The sequence below is a fragment of the Pleuronectes platessa genome, chromosome 14 (genome assembly GCF_947347685.1).
Source record: "Pleuronectes platessa chromosome 14, fPlePla1.1, whole genome shotgun sequence".
In the NCBI taxonomy this organism is placed as follows: Eukaryota; Metazoa; Chordata; class Actinopteri; order Pleuronectiformes; family Pleuronectidae; genus Pleuronectes; species Pleuronectes platessa.
This window is the reverse complement of record NC_070639.1, coordinates 15,075,464-15,095,514: the sequence shown is the minus strand read 5'-3', so window position 1 is coordinate 15,095,514 and position 20,051 is coordinate 15,075,464. Positions and strand designations below refer to the sequence as shown.

The 20,051-nt window shown below is 39.4% G+C and overlaps 1 protein-coding gene across 3 annotated transcripts in view; it reads left to right on the top strand.

The window, feature by feature from the left end:
• LOC128456092 (receptor tyrosine-protein kinase erbB-4) overlaps positions 1-20,051 on the top strand; it is a 301,537-nt gene that overhangs the window by 232,825 nt on the left and 48,661 nt on the right. For 2 of the 3 annotated variants that reach the window (XM_053440140.1, XM_053440142.1), the window contains exons 18-20: positions 10,128-10,250; positions 12,613-12,711; positions 16,679-16,864. In XM_053440140.1, coding sequence (XP_053296115.1) covers positions 10,128-10,250; positions 12,613-12,711; positions 16,679-16,864 — 408 coding nt within the window. The remainder of the gene's footprint in view (positions 1-10,127; positions 10,251-12,612; positions 12,712-16,678; positions 16,865-20,051) is intronic. The other variant, XM_053440141.1, reaches the window with a different exon arrangement.

Genomic DNA, 20,051 nt, shown 5'->3' with positions numbered 1-20,051 from the left:
ATAAGCCATTGAGAAAATACAGCAGGAGATTATCCGGAGGATTCAGAGCCGGCGAGTAGGCAAATTCATAGTGTTTTTAACAGCTCACACACGTGAGACTGGGATAATAAAAATATCTCAGCATGAAAAATCTCCCTGTTGACTCTTTGTTGATAATGTGGACATATTCAAATGCTTGTAACATTGGTGTAAATGCAAAACTAAATACAATGACATTCTTTTGCCATCATCTTTGATGTGCTGTTAACAAAAATACTATGCTCTCTGCTACTGAATTTGTCATCATGTCATGCCTCTGGCTTGCTCTACCCAGGCGCCTCCTCCTCTCTGAATTCTACTGCTGTGTTTTTTATATGTGAAAGCCAAACTCCTTCATAATTATTCAGACATAAACATCTCTCATTTAAGCTGTTTTCAGGCATGACCTGCGGGTAAAATCTAAAGAATTGGCTTTAGATTTTGACCCGGTTTAGCTTTCACACATGCACAAGACAGATATACGGTGCATATATGTTTGTAGATGTGTATAGTTTATGCAACAACGCACGGGAGTATGCATCATCCTGTAGGCAGAAACGTTACTCATGACAGAGAGTGAAGGAGAATGTTTCTGTAGTTGAATTTTGCAAGAAAAACAATCCTCATGAGGTTTTAGGCAACAACAACAATTTGTAGTACCACAAAATCTTACTAAGCAAACAAATCAAACAAATATTTTAAAGTAAACTCATTTGTTTTAATCTTTTCCTTCAGAAATGCCACCACGGATCAGCAATTCAACATGATATTTCACAGACTGACAAAATCTGCAAATTAGAGGTCCAGTATATGTATGGAGTAAAAGGTAAGGTGGTATCTGCTGTAAATAATCAATGAATAATTATCATTTAAAATCAAAAGAAAAGCTCCAGAGTACATTTAATAGGGACTAGAATGCTGCAGTGGTCAGTTTTGGTTTCTTTTGTAGTATATATTAGCATAAACTCATTGTCAACAAATATAATTAATGGATCCTCCTGTTTTATTGAAAATGTTTTTATTGTTTGCAGGACGTGGTATATTTGCAAAGGGTACAATTTGTAAAGGAGACTTTGTTGTACAATATAGGGGGGAGGTCTAGAGGCGGTGGTCTAGTGGCAGAAACTTGGACAGAGAAGGTCTCTGGTTCGTCTCTGGTTCGACTCCACGGAGAGACAACAAAAGACAAACCTGGATTGATCTGTCCAAAAATCCAAGAGTTTCCCTACCCTGTCTAGTGCCCCTGAGCAAGGCACCTTACTCCCCCAACATCTGCTCCCCGAGCGCCGTACATGGTCGCTCACTGCTCTGTGTGTCCTGCACCAGATGGGTCAAGAGCAGAGATTACATTTCCCTACCTGCATGAGTGTGCCTTTGCATGTCTGTGCATGTGTTTGGGAATAATAAATGCATCTTAATCTGCATTTTAAGGATATAATAAGTGATGCAGAATCCCAGAGAATGAGAAAACTTTACCACCCCTGATGTGCTGCATTCATGTTTGCCTTCAAGTGGACTTAAGAATTCCTAAACTACACTTCATATACTATTTTAAGTTATACTAAGTGGGGCTCTGATTTTATTGTGATATATTGTGACATTTGTATTTTTTCTTTTTCAATTTTTCCAATTTCTCAAGTATTGATGCCTTTAGAGAAGATGGCTCAATTGGGTGACAAGTTAATGATGAACACAGACGTACTAACTCCAAAATGAAAAAAATTGATGTTAATGGAGAACCCCACCTTTGTTTATTTGCCCTGGATGACATTAAAGAAGGAGAAGAAATCGCCTATAATTATGGAGGTGAAGACTGCCCATGGCGAACACAGGTATGTTGCACAGAACACAGCAAATACAATGAGTCAAGTATCACAACAATTTAGTAGAATGAGAAATATGTGGACCTAATTTGGCTGTATTAATATTGTTATAACCATGTACACGTTACATATACAAAAAATACCAGGATTGCCTATCACAACTTGTTTGGACTTTAAGCTGCAATGCATGAGCGACCACTTAGTGTAGTGAAAATAACAGGAACATGAAATAACAAACAGGAATCTAATTTACAAAAGTTTTAAGAAGCTATTGAAGGTCAGTTTAGATCATTATAGATATTATGTTACTGAACTGAATGATCCTCTATTAACACTGCATCCTAGCAGGGTTGTCTACAAACCTCTGCTAGCAGCCTGAAGCTTTGATTTGGATTTATATGTGAAATAGTGCAGAGTGTCCAAACTTTTCAACTTCCATTGGATGAATGGAAAAGTCATTGATTCACCTGCATTAGCATAGATGATATTAGGATATTATAGGTTTGTCACTTTAGTGATTGCAAACAATAGCATTGGTTCATTAAAGATCTCAATAATGTTTTTACAATGACATACCAACCAAAACCTTTTGTCGCTTGTGTTTACATCGAAGACTACTGATGTCGTCGCAGGTTTTTGCGATGACCACTGGTTATGTAACGGCTCTTGGAGGGCTGTCCCAATTAGATGGGGAAGATTTCAACCTCTGTTTCAAGGGGCAAGAATACCCTCGAAAACAAGGGGTAGGGTTAGGGAGAAGGGGCGAAATGGGTTTGGGCATAATTACAAAGCATTGAAATGCTATCACTTTATATGTTAAAGAATCAGGGTCATTTGCCAAATGTATCCAGTCCCGCTTATGACATGGATGTAATCTCAAAACTTTATCTGAATAGAAATATTGGAATATAATATAAGTAAATATTGGGAACGTTTTACTTTTGTTTACAGACAACCAGCATCACTGTTAACACCATGGAGGAGGATGATTCAGATCCTGTCCACTCAGAGAGTCTGATGGATTGTGCCTTTGGGCCAAAGACCACACCTGAAGAGGTAAATTCATGTCCATCACTGTTTTATCATTATATGATCACTCTTTGTTCAGAGTTTGTGTAGAAACTGTGTGTGAACAATTAGGTAAAACTTGTACACACAAGGAAATGCAATGTTTTGTGTAAAATGTCTCCACAAAGCTTGTGTTAAGTTGTGTGAACGAGAAAGAGCTTCGCTGGTCAGAAGCAGAAACTGTTACAGACAAATTAGATAAAACTGGTCCCCACAATGAACTATAATGTTGTGTGTAAAATGTCCCCACAAAGCCTGTTTTAAGTTGTGTGAATGAGAAATAGCTTTACTGGTCAGAAGTTATGTAAATTGATAAACAATGACATTTCAAGTATGGCATCTTGAAGGTTAGTGGTAGAGGTATATTCAAGGTCGATTTCAAACTTCACGGTATTTTCTTTCTTGATAAATTATCACTCTACATTTTAGAGTCACGTGGTCCCCACAACACACCTTCTGACAGTGTGCAAGTAGTAACTGTTTTTGAAAAGTTAGATAAAACTGGTCCCCACAATGAACTATAATGTTGTGTGTAAAATGTCCCCACAAAGCATGTGTTAAGTTGTGTGAACGAGAAAGAGCTTCGCTGGTCAGAAGAACAAACTGTTTCAGAAAAGTTAGATAAAACTGGTCCCCACAATGAACGATAATGTTGTGTGTAAAATGTCCCCACAAAGCATGTGTTAAGTTGTGTGAACGAGAAAGAGCTTCGCTGGTCAGAAGTAGAAACTGTTTCAGAAAAGTTAGATAAAACTGGTCCCCACAATGAACTATAATGTTGTGTGTAAAATGTCCCCACAAAGCATGTGTTAAGTTGTGTGAATGAGAAATAGCTTTACTGGTCAGAAGTTATGTAAATTGGTAAACAATGACATTTCAAGTATGGTATCTTGAAGGTTAGTGGTAGAGGTATATTCAAGGTCGATGTCAAACTTCACAGTATTTTCTTTCTTGATAAATTATCACTCTACATTTTGGAGTCACGTGGTCCCCACAACACACCTTCTGACAATGTGCAAGTAGTAACTGTTTTTGAAAAGTTAGATAAAACTGGTCCCCAAAATGAACGATAATGTTGTGTGTAAAATGTCCCCACAAAGCATGTGTTAAGTTGTGTGAACGAGAAAGAGCTTCGCTGGTCAGAAGTAGAAACTGTTTCAGAAAAGTTAGATAAAACTGGTCCCCACAATGAACTATAATGTTGTGTGTAAAATGTCCCCACAAAGCCTGTTTTAAGTTGTGTGAATGACAAATAGCTTTACTGGTCAGAAGTTATGTAAATTGGTATACAATGACATTTCAAGTATGGCATCTTGAAGGTTAGTGGTAGAGGTATATTCATGGTCGATTTCAAACTTCACAGTATTTTCTTTCTTGATAAATTATCACTCTACATTTTGTATTCACGTGGTCCCCACAACACACCTTCTGACAGTGTGCAAGTAGTAACTGTTTTTGAAAAGTTAGATAAAACTGGTCCCCAAAATGAACGATAATGTTGTGTGTAAAATGTCCCCACAAAGCATGTGTTAAGTTGTGTGAACGAGAAAGAGCTTCGCTGGTCAGAAGTAGAAACTGTTTCAGAAAAGTTAGATAAAACTGGTCCCCACAATGAACTATAATGTTGTGTGTAAAATGTCCCCACAAAGCCTGTTTTAAGTTGTGTGAATGACAAATAGCTTTACTGGTCAGAAGTTATGTAAATTGGTAAACAATGACATTTCAAGTATGGCATCTTGAAGGTTAGTGTTAGAGGTATATTCATTGTCGATTTCAAACTTCACAGTATTTTCTTTCTTGATAAATCATCACTCTACATTTTGGAATCACGTGGTCCCCACAACACACCTTCTGACAGTGTGCAAGTAGTAACTGTTTTTGAAAAGTTAGATAAAACTGGTCCCCAAAATGAACGATAATGTTGTGTGTAAAATGTCCCCACAAAGCATGTGTTAAGTTGTGTGAACGAGAAAGAGCTTCGCTGGTCAGAAGTAGAAACTGTTTCAGAAAAGTTAGATAAAACTGGTCCCCACAATGAACTATAATGTTGTGTGTAAAATGTCCCCACAAAGCCTGTTTTAAGTTGTGTGAATGACAAATAGCTTTACTGGTCAGAAGTTATGTAAATTGGTAAACAATGACATTTCAAGTATGGCATCTTGAAGGTTAGTGTTAGAGGTATATTCATTGTCGATTTCAAACTTCACAGTATTTTCTTTCTTGATAAATCATCACTCTACATTTTGGAATCACGTGGTCCCCACAACACACCTTCTGACAGTGTGCAAGTAGTAACTGTTTTTGAAAAGTTAGATAAAACTGGTCCCCAAAATGAACGATAATGTTGTGTGTAAAATGTCCCCACAAAGCATGTGTTAAGTTGTGTGAACGAGAAAGAGCTTCGCTGGTCAGAAGTAGAAACTGTTTCAGAAAAGTTAGATAAAACTGGTCCCCACAATGAACTATAATGTTGTGTGTAAAATGTCCCCACAAAGCCTGTTTTAAGTTGTGTGAATGACAAATAGCTTTACTGGTCAGAAGTTATGTAAATTGGTAAACAATGACATTTCAAGTATGGCATCTTGAAGGTTAGTGTTAGAGGTATATTCATTGTCGATTTCAAACTTCACAGTATTTTCTTTCTTGATAAATCATCACTCTACATTTTGGAATCACGTGGTCCCCACAACACACCTTCTGACAGTGTGCAAGTAGTAACTGTTTTTGAAAAGTTAGATAAAACTGGTCCCCACAATGAACTATAATGTTGTGTGTAAAATGTCCCCACAAAGCCTGTTTTAAGTTGTGTGAATGACAAATAGCTTTACTGGTCAGAAGTTATGTAAATTGGTATACAATGACATTTCAAGTATGGCATCTTGAAGGTTAGTGGTAGAGGTATATTCATGGTCGATTTCAAACTTCACAGTATTTTCTTTCTTGATAAATTATCACTCTACATTTTGTATTCACGTGGTCCCCACAACACACCTTCTGACAGTGTGCAAGTAGTAACTGTTTTTGAAAAGTTAGATAAAACTGGTCCCCACAATGAACTATAATGTTGTGTGTAAAATGTCCCCACAAAGCCTGTTTTAAGTTGTGTGAATGACAAATAGCTTTACTGGTCAGAAGTTATGTAAATTGGTATACAATGACATTTCAAGTATGGCATCTTGAAGGTTAGTGGTAGAGGTATATTCATGGTCGATTTCAAACTTCACAGTATTTTCTTTCTTGATAAATTATCACTCTACATTTTGTATTCACGTGGTCCCCACAACACACCTTCTGACAGTGTGCAAGTAGTAACTGTTTTTGAAAAGTTAGATAAAACTGGTCCCCACGATGAACTATAATGTTGTGTGTAAAATGTCCCCACAAAGCCTGTTTTAAGTTGTGTGAATGACAAATAGCTTTACTGGTCAGAAGTTATGTAAATTGGTATACAATGACATTTCAAGTATGGCATCTTGAAGGTTAGTGGTAGAGGTATATTCATGGTCGATTTCAAACTTCACAGTATTTTCTTTCTTGATAAATTATCACTCTACATTTTGTATTCACGTGGTCCCCACAACACACCTTCTGACAGTGTGCAAGTAGTAACTGTTTTTGAAAAGTTAGATAAAACTGGTCCCCACGATGAACTATAATGTTGTGTGTAAAATGTGTGAAACATGTTTTTTCTAGATTGTGAATTCAGAATTAGTTTAGCAGAGCAGACACAACTTTGGTCTCAAAAATTCTTATATGCACTTTTACTAAATTATTTATTGCGTATGTGCCTTTATTTTCAGATTACAGAGTTCAAAAATGAAACTGAGACTTTTGTACCAAAATTAAGACGGCCTACAATCACTTTCAGTTGCACTTCAATTTTTCAAGTTGCTGCAATTCGATATAGTCTTTTTTTTTCAGAACAGTCAAATTATTCTGCTTATTATAATATAAACTGCTAAAATAATCAAATTATGACACAAAACTTGCAAAACAGCACAATGAATAATTTCTCATCTAACTGTTACAGCTCTACATATTTATAATCTTTTCATAAATTTTTTTAGATGAAAGACACAGATCTGGAAGATTCTGAACTATTTGATTCGTCATCAGAGAGTGCAGATGATCACGTACCAGATACCATATCCGAAAGTGACAGTGACAGTGATGCTTCAGTTCAACTAATCTTTAAGAACACATTTCTGCCTCTTAATGATCCTGATAGCTCAATGGGCCCCACTGTCTGCGATTATACAACACCAGACAACATGATTTTGGATGGTCAAAACATTACACCTGAAGCCCACAGAGCAGTAGAAGAACCCCGGTCAAGTCAGACTATAAAGGACATCGTTAGATAGCAGTCATAAAAAAAAGGCCAGATCAGAGACTGTTTTCGGTGTCGCCAACTGAAGATGTTGCCACCAATACTTTGTCATTTCAGACCTTTGCCGCATAACTGTTGCTGCCCCCATTTAATTTAGTTTTATCTGTATATTCATGTCTGCAATAATCAGATAAAGGGTTGTTTGGCTGATTCTAGAGTCTATTAGGTGCTTAAAGTAGGACTCAAAACAGTTAGTTTTAATAGTATAAACATACAAACAACTAGTCCCTATACCAACCACCTGTCCTACGTCCTCACAAATCCATAGTTAGTTAGATTAATGAGTGAATCAGTACATTGTTTTTATTTATCCAACAGATTCAACATTTTATAAATACAGTATTTTCTCCATGACAATTTTGAGAAATTTATGTCAGTGAATGTGAGTCCATGTCATTGATCAGAATGAACAGGGTATTTTTTAATATAACACAGCATGTACAGCTTATAAGAAAATTGAATCAAAATCCTCTTTCCCACTGACAATTTCAGGCAGAATGCACATATCAGTGTTTTCTTGGCCGAGTAATTGTATATTTTAGTTTTCTTATACTGTAGAAGTTAGTTTATACTTTATAGAACTTTTAACTTTGGATTATAACTCTTACACACTTTGGAGTCCTTGTATTTACAAATGTGTTTTTCCGACCACTTAAAGGTACAACTGCCCAATAGAAGAAAACACCCTGGAAGAGGACAGACGTGAAGGCAGTGGAAAGGCACATGAATCGATTCATCACATCTTGAATTGTTCCAGCAAAGTTTGACTGTGAGAAGTGTTAAAGGGCTGAACCAGAAGCTCTTAAGGACCGGAGCTGGCAGAATGTGAAATTCTACATATATAACCGCATTACAGCCAACAAGAGGAAATTAAGTAAATAATGGGAAGATTACCACCAGTAAGCGGTTGCTATGTGGTTGTCTGTCTGAAATTAAAAATATCTTACAAATTTGACTGAATAAGAATTATTCTTTGTAGGGATATAGATAGCCCGTCACTGTTTGATAAGTTTATATTCACTTCAACCACATTACACTAATAGTCCTATCAAATTCTGCTTCATTGTAAGGCGGAGTTCATGAACAGCAAGATTTTCTGTACAAAGTGATGCTTTGCATCCCTATCACCATTTACAGGTATCATGTTATATCTCTACATTTTCTATCAACAACTTTTGTTCTTTTTTGGCTAGACTTTATTAGTTTTAAACAAACAGCTCTAACAAATGTAATAATGGAAGGACTTACGGTATCAGTAATAATGTATATAATAATGCTTTATTGAAGCATGGTCCCCATTAGTCTTATAACAAGTTGTGTGAGTCATGCAAATGATATGTAAATGAGGTCCCCATCAGCCATACCTACCCGTTTTTTCTAAGGTCCCCATTTTGCACAGTCAAAACACTACTTCATAAATTTAGATATTTTAAGGTGTGCATGTACTAACAGATTTTTTCTTAGTGTCCCTGATTTTTTTCATACTTCCACAACCTCTAGAAAGGGTGGTCCCCACAGGTTATGATAAAAAGTGCACGCCCCACAAACCATGGAAACCAGTATGTGTGTGTGTGCGTGTGTGTGTGTTCTGTATGTGTGTGTGCAATGTTTGTAGATGGTTCATTTTGAAGGCTACAGGAGCATCATTCTAGTTTTAATCCCGCAAAAGCTGATTTGTTATTCCATCAAAAAAATTTGAAGACGGACTATTGTTTTTCAATCAATGGCAGAGGCAGAGGGACACAAGGTGTCGACCACAGCCAGACTGATTTACACTCTCTCTCCCTCTTTTCCTCTCTCTGCCCTCCCTCTCTAATCGTCCTCTCTTCTCCTAATTCTCCCCGTTTTGCTCCCTCTCTCTTGCTTTTGCATCCTCTAAACTATTTCAGCTGCTTACTTCTCCATCGCTGTCTTGTTGTTATTGTTGTTCCTGCCACGGTCGCTCTCCCTCCCTCTCTCCCTCCGCATATACAATTCCTCCTACTCGATAGGTATTTCATTTGTCCGTTCCTCCACTTGAGCGGTAATGAGACAACAAAAGTGTCAAATCTTTTCAGGCTCCACAATTATCCACATCCAGCGACTCTTTCTCTCTGCTCTCCCTCCACCTCTCGCCCTCTCTCTCCTGTGCACACAGATTAAATGTCCTCACACGTTATACCGAAATGGTACTGGCACTTCAGTGTTTCGCGTTTGTCTTGATGGAGAAATGTCATTAAAAGCAACACTTATTTTTCAGTCATAACTTTAAGCGACTCGGCGGTAATTGTTGTTTCCTGTGATTAAAGCTGAGTTTCACAGCATGAGTTCTTGGAAATTAGGTCAGGATATTTTTCTGAAACAGCTTGTTTTCCATTGATTCTAGGAACAGGCTTGTATGAATGATAAATAATAGAAGAACAACTGTCTGTATTATTGGTTCATTTACATAATTGAGGTAGGATCAGGTTAACCTTGCCTTTGCATTTGTATAAACACTACATGAAAAGTGCGTTGTGTTCCTATGATTCTCTTAAAGCTAAGTAACATAGAACTGCTTAACAATAAGGCAGATTTTAACTATAAAATATCTTCATGATCGGTTATGACTTGATTAAGTATATACTGCTCTTTTAAGCTGTGAACTTGTATGCATGTTCCTTGATTAAATACATTAATGCTGGTTTTTAAATCACATTTATTACCAAATTTATTTTAGAAACCTTTATTTATGTGTTACACACAGGTCATAACGTTGAGTCAACCATTTGTGTCTAATTTGTGTTGTAGGGTTTGTGTTACCGTTAAATCTGATTGAATGTCCTCTGTGTTACTTGATGTGTTCTTAGCTGGTGGAACCTTTAACACCGAGTGGGGCAGCACCCAACCAGGCCCAGCTTCGCATCCTGAAAGAGACGGAACTCAAAAGGGTCAAGATTCTCGGCTCTGGGGCCTTCGGGACTGTTTACAAGGTAAAACACTCAAAAAATTCAAAATCATGTGTTTGCTTGATCATTTCGTTTAAATTTAAATGTGGTAAATATACAGATAATTCATGTTCACTCTGAAACTTGAGACCTTTTCCAAGGCCTTGTAAGATCTCGCAGCGAGACGTATCACAAGACAGATAATGACTCTAAATCAGATGTAAGCCTGGTGGGGTTGAAAAGAATAAGTAATATAGCAGACACTGAGACCCCTGGGGTTACACTGAATATGAGGTAGCCGAGGTCACCCCCAGTTTGATGACTGGTTGGGGAGAACTAGAGAGGAACGGCACTTAAATGAGAAAGAATAGACTCTCCTGCCTGACATCATCAGTGGACGTTTTGTGGATCCATCCATTCACATTACAGCACATTTCTGGGTCAGAGGTCTGGCATGAGCACAGATGTCCTTTTTCTTGCATGTTACCTCTGGGAATCTGCATCCTCTGGGCATGTAAAGAAAAGTAGTCCATTCAGGGTCACATGGCTGAGCCCAAGCATCCATACAGTAGTTTCCCTGGTGGTCACACGGCATTGAGGTAAATACATCTCATCTCCACTGGATCCTCTCAGAGTGGAGGAGCAGTTGTGTGACGCTGAGACGCTCTCAGGCAGTCGGCTGAGAAAACTCACTTCAGCAGCTTCACTGCACGATCTTATTAATTCAGACACAATCCAGAGGTCGTGGCTAATGAGCCTCAGCATTCAGATTGACGTGTAACGTTTTTTGCTGTGCAGCGGAGCTCTTTTTTCTCCAAAACATAAAACACTTCCCCATTACATAAGGGGCCACGTTTAAAGGTCCCCTGTAGACTTTTTAACCACCAGTGGCGCAATGGTTAGATGAGTGACGCCTTGTGTTTCTTGTGTTTTGTGTTTTACGAGCACATGAAAGAAGACGCACACTTTAACACACAATGACACAAGTGAAACAGCTGTCGTGGATACGTGCAAGAAAACAGGTCGAACATGATACAGAAGAGTGTTAATATTCCCAGGCCCCTTCTTGAAAATAGCATAGAATGAATATTGTATATCTCTGCAACTGCAGGGTCTATATACACCACATTGGTGTCTATATAAAGGTAACAGCTGTGAGGTTTCTGTAGAGATTTAAGCATCAGTATAGATGTTAATGGGTCAGGGTGAATGACAAGGGAACACATGATGAATAGAGGATTTCATGTCCGCAGATTTTGTAGTTTTTAAGTGAATATCTCCTATGAAATGGTGCAGATGTATCACACAACCCCAGCACAACATCGGAACACCATCTGTGCCCAATGTTTTTCTTATTTAGTGAAGCAGAGCAAAGTTAAAGAGATTTTAGCAGAGATGTGTTTAGGCATCGTCTCCAAATGGCCGCTCTGGCACAATCGATGCCAATTGAGATTTCTCACGATAAACTCATTTGTTTTCATTTACTTGTCACTAGCTGTATTCATTTGATCTAGATATCACTGATTGGCAAAGAAACTGTAAAAGCTCTCTGAATAGCAGAGTGTATTGGAAGCTGAGCATAGATAGGGTCGCAGCAGTTCAGTGGTCAGTTTAAACAACCAAGGCAAGGCCATTTAATGAGTTGTTGGCAGATGTTAAATACTTCAGAAGGGGCCTTAACCTGAAGTAATACATGTATCTGTCTACTCTCCCTATGGGGCTGTCAGCAACAATATGCCACCTCGGTTTGTAGCATCCTATTCAAATGGGATGTTAGAAAATGTAGGAAATAGTCTTGAGGTGTATTTCGCACCAGCTGTAGCAAACAACGATGTGCAAACCATGATTTAAATGCTCAAATAGCTCTTATGGACATATATGGAGCGTGTCTACCCCGCACAATATGGAATATAAAATAAATATATAATACTACATACCCTGAGTGTAGTTAATATGAGAAACAAAGTGGTGAGTCATTGTGCTGCATTATAATTATTATCAGAAGTGCAGGTAGGAAGACAATCAAGAAGAGGTAGGACATGGAAATTACAGCTTTGTGAGAGCAGGTGTCTTAACAGTGAGCGGAGGTGGACAAGCTGTCATCGCATGAAGTGACACACGTTTGAAACATTTCCCCAAAGCTGTTTTCGCTCCTCTTTGCTTTGACCACATTGGCAGCCGCTAAATCGGTTGAATCCCATTTGAAATTAGATACTTCGAAGTAATTAAGCAGCTCCGCACAAGTCTTTACACAAGGACAAAATAACCTTTAATTAGAAAGCATGTTGTACATTCTCATCCTGTTTGTGAGATTCATCCTTTTTAAAGTCTGCAGCGCCTTTCTTCTGCTACAGTGACTCATCATGTGGTTGTGTGTTTGTGTGTGTGTGTGTGTGTGTTTCTTTAGGGTATTTGGGTTCCTGAGGGTGAAACGGTGAAGATCCCAGTGGCCATAAAAATCCTAAATGAGGCCACCGGACCCAAGGCTAACGTGGAGTTCATGGATGTGAGTATTTTCAGAACAGGAAAATGTGAAACTGGGCTAAAAGCTCAGTTTCACACCAAAAATCACAAAAAACAACAAAAATCCATTCCAATTTTGAGTTGTATGTTTTAAGCATTTGGATGTCGTGCAGTGTGTGTGGGGGGGTTGCGAATGGAAACAGTGTGAGTACATAAGCGGCGAGCTTTGGCTTTACACCTCAGAGGATTTACTTATACAGTGTGAGGTGGAATTTAATAACTGAGGTTTGGAAAAGTATTTTAGTTTATAGTTTATGTTCTTGTAAAACTGTTTCAGGCCAGCAAACTTTATTTTGATATTACTATAATACTCCGAAACAACATAAACCTACCGTATCAGAGCACTGTTGGCACCGTGACTTATTGTTTTGTGCCGGGAGAGGATTAAAAAAACTAAAATACTGAACCCACTCCTCAGTGGTTTTAAAAAGAAAGCAAAACTTAGCTCATTGGTTGAAATGTAGCATTGAGAACTAGGCTTACGCCCTATGGACTCCGGAATAGAAATCGTTGGGTGCGCCTCTAGGACCCTTACATGCTCTTGGGTACAAACACGCAACGCCACAGGCTCCCGGCACTGTGCACCGGGGCCACCGTTTATAAAACTTTCATAACTCGGCTCATTTCAAAAGCAAAAGCAAAAATAAATTATGATTACCCCGCGATGATGCAATGCAGATGAAATAACATCCTTCAACACACGTGAACATGCACACACAGACACACACATGGAAACCGACCCAATTGCGGTCATGTTCCGCACTCAGCCTGACAGTCTGAGAGGAAGAGGTTTTGGGGTGTTAGCATTTCTATTTTTATCGAGAAGCCTTTGATGAATATCCTGCGTGTGTTTAAACTTATGATCTACACTATGGGCTTTTGGGGCCTGTGTGACAAACAGAGAAGCAGATATCACCCATGAAAAAAAACTAAAAAACTTACTAAAATATAAGAAAGAGAGAGACAGAAGCGACACTTAGGGCTTTTCTATAGACTCTGTAGAGACATAGTGCCTGTTAGAAATAGAGGAAAATGTACTTAGTCTCTTTAGGACTGGACTAATGTGTGAATGGCAATTTCTAATGTATTTGATTCTGATTGGCTGAGCCAGAACGCACAGAAAAAGTTAAACAAATCAAAAATGTGCTGAAAACAAATCCAGAGCTAATTTATTGATTGTTGGTTGATTCCTTTTTTTTCTTTTTTTGGCTCAGTTAAATTATCTCCATCTAATTTTCCAGTGATGATCTCCTACACGTTCATCCGGTCCACAATCTCCTTGTGTTGTTTTATGAGCAGCTGTGGGCTCAGCCTCTGCACCGGGGAACATCAGTGGTCTTTACTGAGGATAATGATTTGTTTACTTGACCCGGTTACCCTCACGCTGCAGGTCACACTAACTTACCTCTTAGAAGAGTATCTGAGGACTGACTCAATGATCCCAGTGAGAGCCAGGGTATTGACACCGAGCCTGGATGTATGTATCTGTGTGGGTACAGTGTAGCAAGGCTTTTGTTCTGCGACCCACAAACTTGCAATCCACATTCATAAATAATAATGATAATAAACTTAATTTATAATCCACTAAACTACACAGTGCTTCAGAGAAATCAATATCACTACAATATCCAATTCATCCGCTTCACATTTTGTGTCTTTCTGTAAAAATAACTTTAAACGGAGTCCACTTTATTGAATGTGTTTTGAATACAGGTAGATTCAAAAGAAACGGTAATTTACCATTTATTACTTTGAAATGTAATAATTACATTATTCAAGAAAGTTGTTTGATGCATCTATTTAGGTTGTTAATGTTATCGGCATATTTCACAATATTGCAATTTACTTTGTTTGGTCTAAGTAAACTTCTGAAGACTTCTAAGCCCATTATCCTACTTTACGGCATTAAGTTTACTGCATTGAATAATAACAACAAAACAAGAAACCCTCATTGAGACGGGGAAACTAGTGTTTTTGTGAAGCCAGGATTTTTTTTTTTTTAGCCAAGTTAAATTATTGTCCCCTCTACACGTGTGAAGCTTTCATTATAGTACGTGAATGAGTTTGTTTTCACATGTGGGGTTCTGGATGACGTCCCTGATCGACTCTGGAGTCTCTCACAGACTTTTGCCCGATTCACTGTATCTCCTGCCATCACCAGAGGAGCAGGGATACCATAAAGTTTACAGTGTGTTGTGATACTATCTCTCTCTTAATAGAGCACTACCGACTATTTCTGTCTCTCTGCAAAAAAGCACACAACCGCCTCCACCTGTGTTGTGTGCTTTTGCTGCACTGTTATCTATCTCATGATGGATTGTCACATTAACCCTTGCAGAAACAATGCTTCGAGTATGTAGGCCCGTGCGTGTTTGTGTGTATGTTAGTGTATTAATGTGTATTGGGTCGGCACTTATTTGCACGGAGTAAACGAGCTGTATTGCTCTTTGGTAGCTCTCTTTTTAGAATTAGAATAATAAGTTGTGAATGTTCACGGTGCTGCCATCGTATTCCTCATAGCAAACTAATATATTATGTTTGCTCCTGCTCTACAAGTCCCTGTATGTGTAGGTGTTGACACCACAAGCGAGTTCAAAGCCTGATAAATAATGTAACAGACCTTTTTCATATGTACATATGTTCTATTCAGTAGCCACTTCTATCGCAGAAATATTCCAAACCAAACAACTGAAAAAGAAACAATTATTACTGTAGTGTGTATTAAAAAAAATAAATAAGGACACAGACACTTGATTTACAACAATCTCTCCCCGTTATGTATTTACTCCATTTTTATTTACTACAGAGAGTGCTGAGAGCCTTGTGAGGCAGCGAGTCACTTTGATGTGCAGGTTTTTTTTGTATAGAAATCTACTGTTTCTGACGTAGTGGAACCTTGCTGCTAACTTCAAGAGCAACTTCAGCCTGAAACAGAATAACGGCTCCTATGATCTTAGACAGTTCAGTCTACACTTGTAAACATGATGGACTCTGCCAGTGTGTTGAGTCTTTGAACCTTTTCTCAGGCATTCGTCCTTTTTTACGGCAACTGTACAACTACAGTTTGGGTTTAATGTGACAACTTGTGAATGAAGCACTGGTCCTCTGAATATGTCAATGGAAACACATACTTTATTTAATCACAAGCCTATAGATTTATTACTTTCCACTGTCTGGATCAGCTATTTTGATCCAGACAGTGGAAAGTAGATTTTAAATCTAAACTTTATTTGACTTTCTACGTCTGCAATTTCTAATGAGACCCTGCAGTGCAAGTCACAGTGACAAATTGGGAAACAGAACAGCAATTCCCAAAGCACAACAACCAATCAAAAATCACAATGGCAAAAAGGAGAACACAATAAGTAAAAACACAATGGCAAACCACAAAAAAAGCACAAAAGAAAATAAGTAAACACAACAGCAAACCACCAACCACAACAAACAAACACAAACACAAGAAAACACAATGGCATATCTCTAAACATAACAAGTCAAAAAACAACTACATACAAGAAAACACAACAAACACACCAAACCTGCGCAGTTAATAAAAGCAGCCGACACTATTCAAACTGTATAGTTGTGTGTTTGATTTTCTGGTAAATTGTGCTGTCTGTTAATGGAGATATGCAAGGAGAGGATATTAAGTCTTCACGTGCTGTTCAATCAAAAATAATTGGGATATTCTCTGCAATCAAAAGACAAAAAAATGGCTCACAGCAGAGCGCCGCGGCTTCAAAGGAGAATTCCAAGCTCGGTTCTACACGAACACTCAAGATCAGAAAAACAACCCGTCAGTGATGTAGTTTATGTTTTCCTAAGACAGTTGGCTGACGAATATAGGAAACAAATATTGCAGGATCTGTTGACATACTATTACAATCGTCAACCTCCAACCCCCCCCTCCTCCCACCCCACATGCCTGAGTGTGTACGTGTCTCCTTCAGGAGGCCCTGATCATGGCCAGCATGGAGCACCCCCACCTGGTCCGCCTGCTGGGCGTCTGCCTGAGTCCCACCATCCAGCTGGTCACGCAACTGATGCCTCACGGGTGCCTGCTCGACTACGTCCTCGAGCACAAGGACAACATTGGATCCCAGCTGCTGCTCAATTGGTGTGTCCAGATTGCCAAGGTAAGCCTGGAGAACTTAGCTGCCCTAGTCGTTTCTCATGCTTGTTGTTGGTTTCTTTATTTCCTAAGTGACTGGGCGAATTATTTGATGACAAGTAATTGACAGTTGATGTTGAGTTGCTCTCTATCGTCAAGTTAGCTGTTGTTTGTAGACGCCCAGAAAAGTCCCATTTGTTTATTGTCTATTTGAGGTGCTCAGGTGCTTGGAGCATCCAACAAGGGGGAACACGGACATTTTCACTTCATCCTTACTGGAGAACTCACGGTACCGAAGTTTACAACTCTGCTCATTTCATCGTCAACATCCATTGTGCTTCTCTTCCACTGCGATTTGTGTTTTACGTGAATGTCCTTCCGAGAGACGTTTTGGCCACCGTGCACGTTTCAAGTGATCAAGGCCAAGTGGATTGACAGAAAAAAAGATGTCTGTGTTAGTCTTCAGCAGAAGGTTGACAGCCAGAGACAAGGACTGCAGGTATTGTGTGTGCTGGCATGTGTATGTGTGTGTGTGTGTGTGTGTGTCCGTGTGTGTGAGATTCAGCAGCAGACAGTGCCGCCCCTCACTACCCTCTGTGGAGAAGTGTAGTCAATAATTCAAAGCCTGTGTGTGGAGTGCAGGGAACTCGGTGTTACAGATCACGGATGTAGGAGTGCATTATAATAAGCTTTAAATAGTTTTAATATTAATAGGCGGCACATTCACCATGTAGGGGTCTCTTTTTCCTCCTCTCTGTCAATGTGGAAAGACTAAAACTGACAAACCCCCGAGTCACCAGAGATAAATCAACATCTCTCTGACTCGAACAACCCGAATGTCTTTAATAAGCCTCAGAAACATGTTGTTATCCATGTATTTAATGATTAATAAAAGATATCAGCTGCAAGACCTGATGAAATATACCCCTGTATGTATAATTTGATTTAATTTTGTCTGTAAACATGCTCAATGATACAGCGCGGGTTAAAAGCGTATAAGCACAACCCAGCGAGAGAGTCGTGGACCTAGAAGCCAAGAAAAGCAGCTTGAAAATGACTTCACAGTCGCTGCGGTCCCAGATTTAATATCTTAGACAAATATCTTTGTGACCATTTTTGGCTAAATCAGAGGCAGGCGGCGCTCCAGTCGGCTTCCGCGGGAAAATATTAAGCCACCAATTAAACTCTGAGACAGAGTTACACAGTCCTACCATAGAAACTGCTTCTTTTTTTTCCCCTCATATAAACCAAAGGCAATCAAAGCATGCATTAATTCTTGCCATGCCGACAAACTCCCCACGCTGTGTAACACAAATATTGACATGGTACGGAATTAATCACACAAATTACTTAGTGCGAAGAAGGATGGAGACTGGCTACACACACACACACAGGAATTAATACTGTACATGCCAACTGTGAACAGTTGTCAACATGGAGACATGTATAATTCATGAAGGTTAGATATGATGATGCATTATTTACTCCTGTTACTGCGGGTCTCCAGCGTGGATTGTTTAGCGCGGTCGATAATTGGCCGCGGCTCTCGTGTGGACACAAATAGCTGTCGGGAGACGCGGTCAATACGGTGACCACATGTGGCTTCACGCACACACACACACACAAACACACAAAGTGCGGCCCACACTTATCGGAAATCATGGCAACGAGGTAAATTGGCACACTTAGTCTAATAGGCTTCCTGCATGTAGGAATGCTGACTGATGATAACTTCTCCTGAAGATTCTTTCCTGCAAATGATGTCATTATAATATTTTCATGGAGGTAGCATGTGCGTCCGCTCTGTCGAGGCTCCCGCAAGTGACGGGGCTCCGCTCTCCGAGGCAACCCCCCCCCCCCCCTGTCATGGCCGCCATCACAGCCATATTTTATTAATGGAGTGATCTGCCCTGAGAGTCCTACTAATGAGCAGATTCATCAGAGCCACTATGCATGCAGGGCTCTTGATGCCGCCGAATATGTTTTTTTTTTTTACTCATCCTGTTTTATCTTTGCATACCCCCCCCCCCCCCCCCCCTTCACTACAGCCCACTACATCTCTTTCTCCTCATTATGTCTGCTTGCTTTTTGAATCTCCTCCCTTGTTCACCAACTCTTTGGTCCTCTTCTTCATGTATATAGGGTACAGTGTCACACGCTTTGACTTGGAACTGCTATCCCAATATTCCAAATTACATATGTCAAAAGATGATACCGCTGAGATGCGGTTGCGTGGGAAGAGGATGTCAAAGGAGTTGCTGTTGGGTTGATCTGGACGACGTCCTCAAGAAACTTCTCAAAGTGGATGAAACGTTTCCGTGTTCCACCCTGACACAACTTATCTCAAGCTGTTGAGTAGAGGAGAAATCCAAATGCAGACAGTAGTTGTTAGATTTCAGTCATAGAGACATCTTGGTAGATATTGTATTCCAGGAACCAAGATTAATCAGATTTACAATAAATACATTTGTGGACAGATCTGCATTTTCCTTTACTCCATCTTTGTACTACATTAGCATCGCTTTGATAGCAGCGTCAGTAGATTCCTGATTCTTCGGCCATGAAACGGTGAAACCTGTGTTATGAATCTGAAGCCAGTGCCCTGTGCTGTCAGAGTTAGTGATGACATAGGACACACATTTGAGATCCATATATCGACCGTTGAAATGAACCGCTCCAGTGTTTTCTGACAGATTTTTAATTATTTCACTGACTTGCTTGGACCGTGAATTTTGATGCCTCACTTGTGGCTGCTCTCACTCATATGATACCAAATGCTGGCATGACGTTATCACATGGCATCTCATTGAAACTAACACAGGGGCACAAATGCGTTTGTCTCTGTTTTTTCACGTTTTTTTCACGGTCCCCAGAAAATGAATCCTTCTGATTTTCAAACACCACCAGCAGAATTTCCCTTGTCCAGTTAATAATCTATACATTTACTGGATGGCTTGGTAACACAGACGTACACACACTCAAGATGGTGGTGTAGAACCTTTGGCTTTCCCTCCAGCGCCACTGTAAGTTCCAGATTGGCAGATGGTTGTGGGTGAAATCTCTCGACAAACATTGAAAGGGTTGCCATGAAATCCGCCGAGTTTTCCTCCGGTAGCATCAACAGGTCAACGTCTCACGAGCCACTAAACTCTGCGATGCCTCTTATTGACTTTAAGAGGGGGATCAGGACTTTAAGTGATGCCATTCAGACG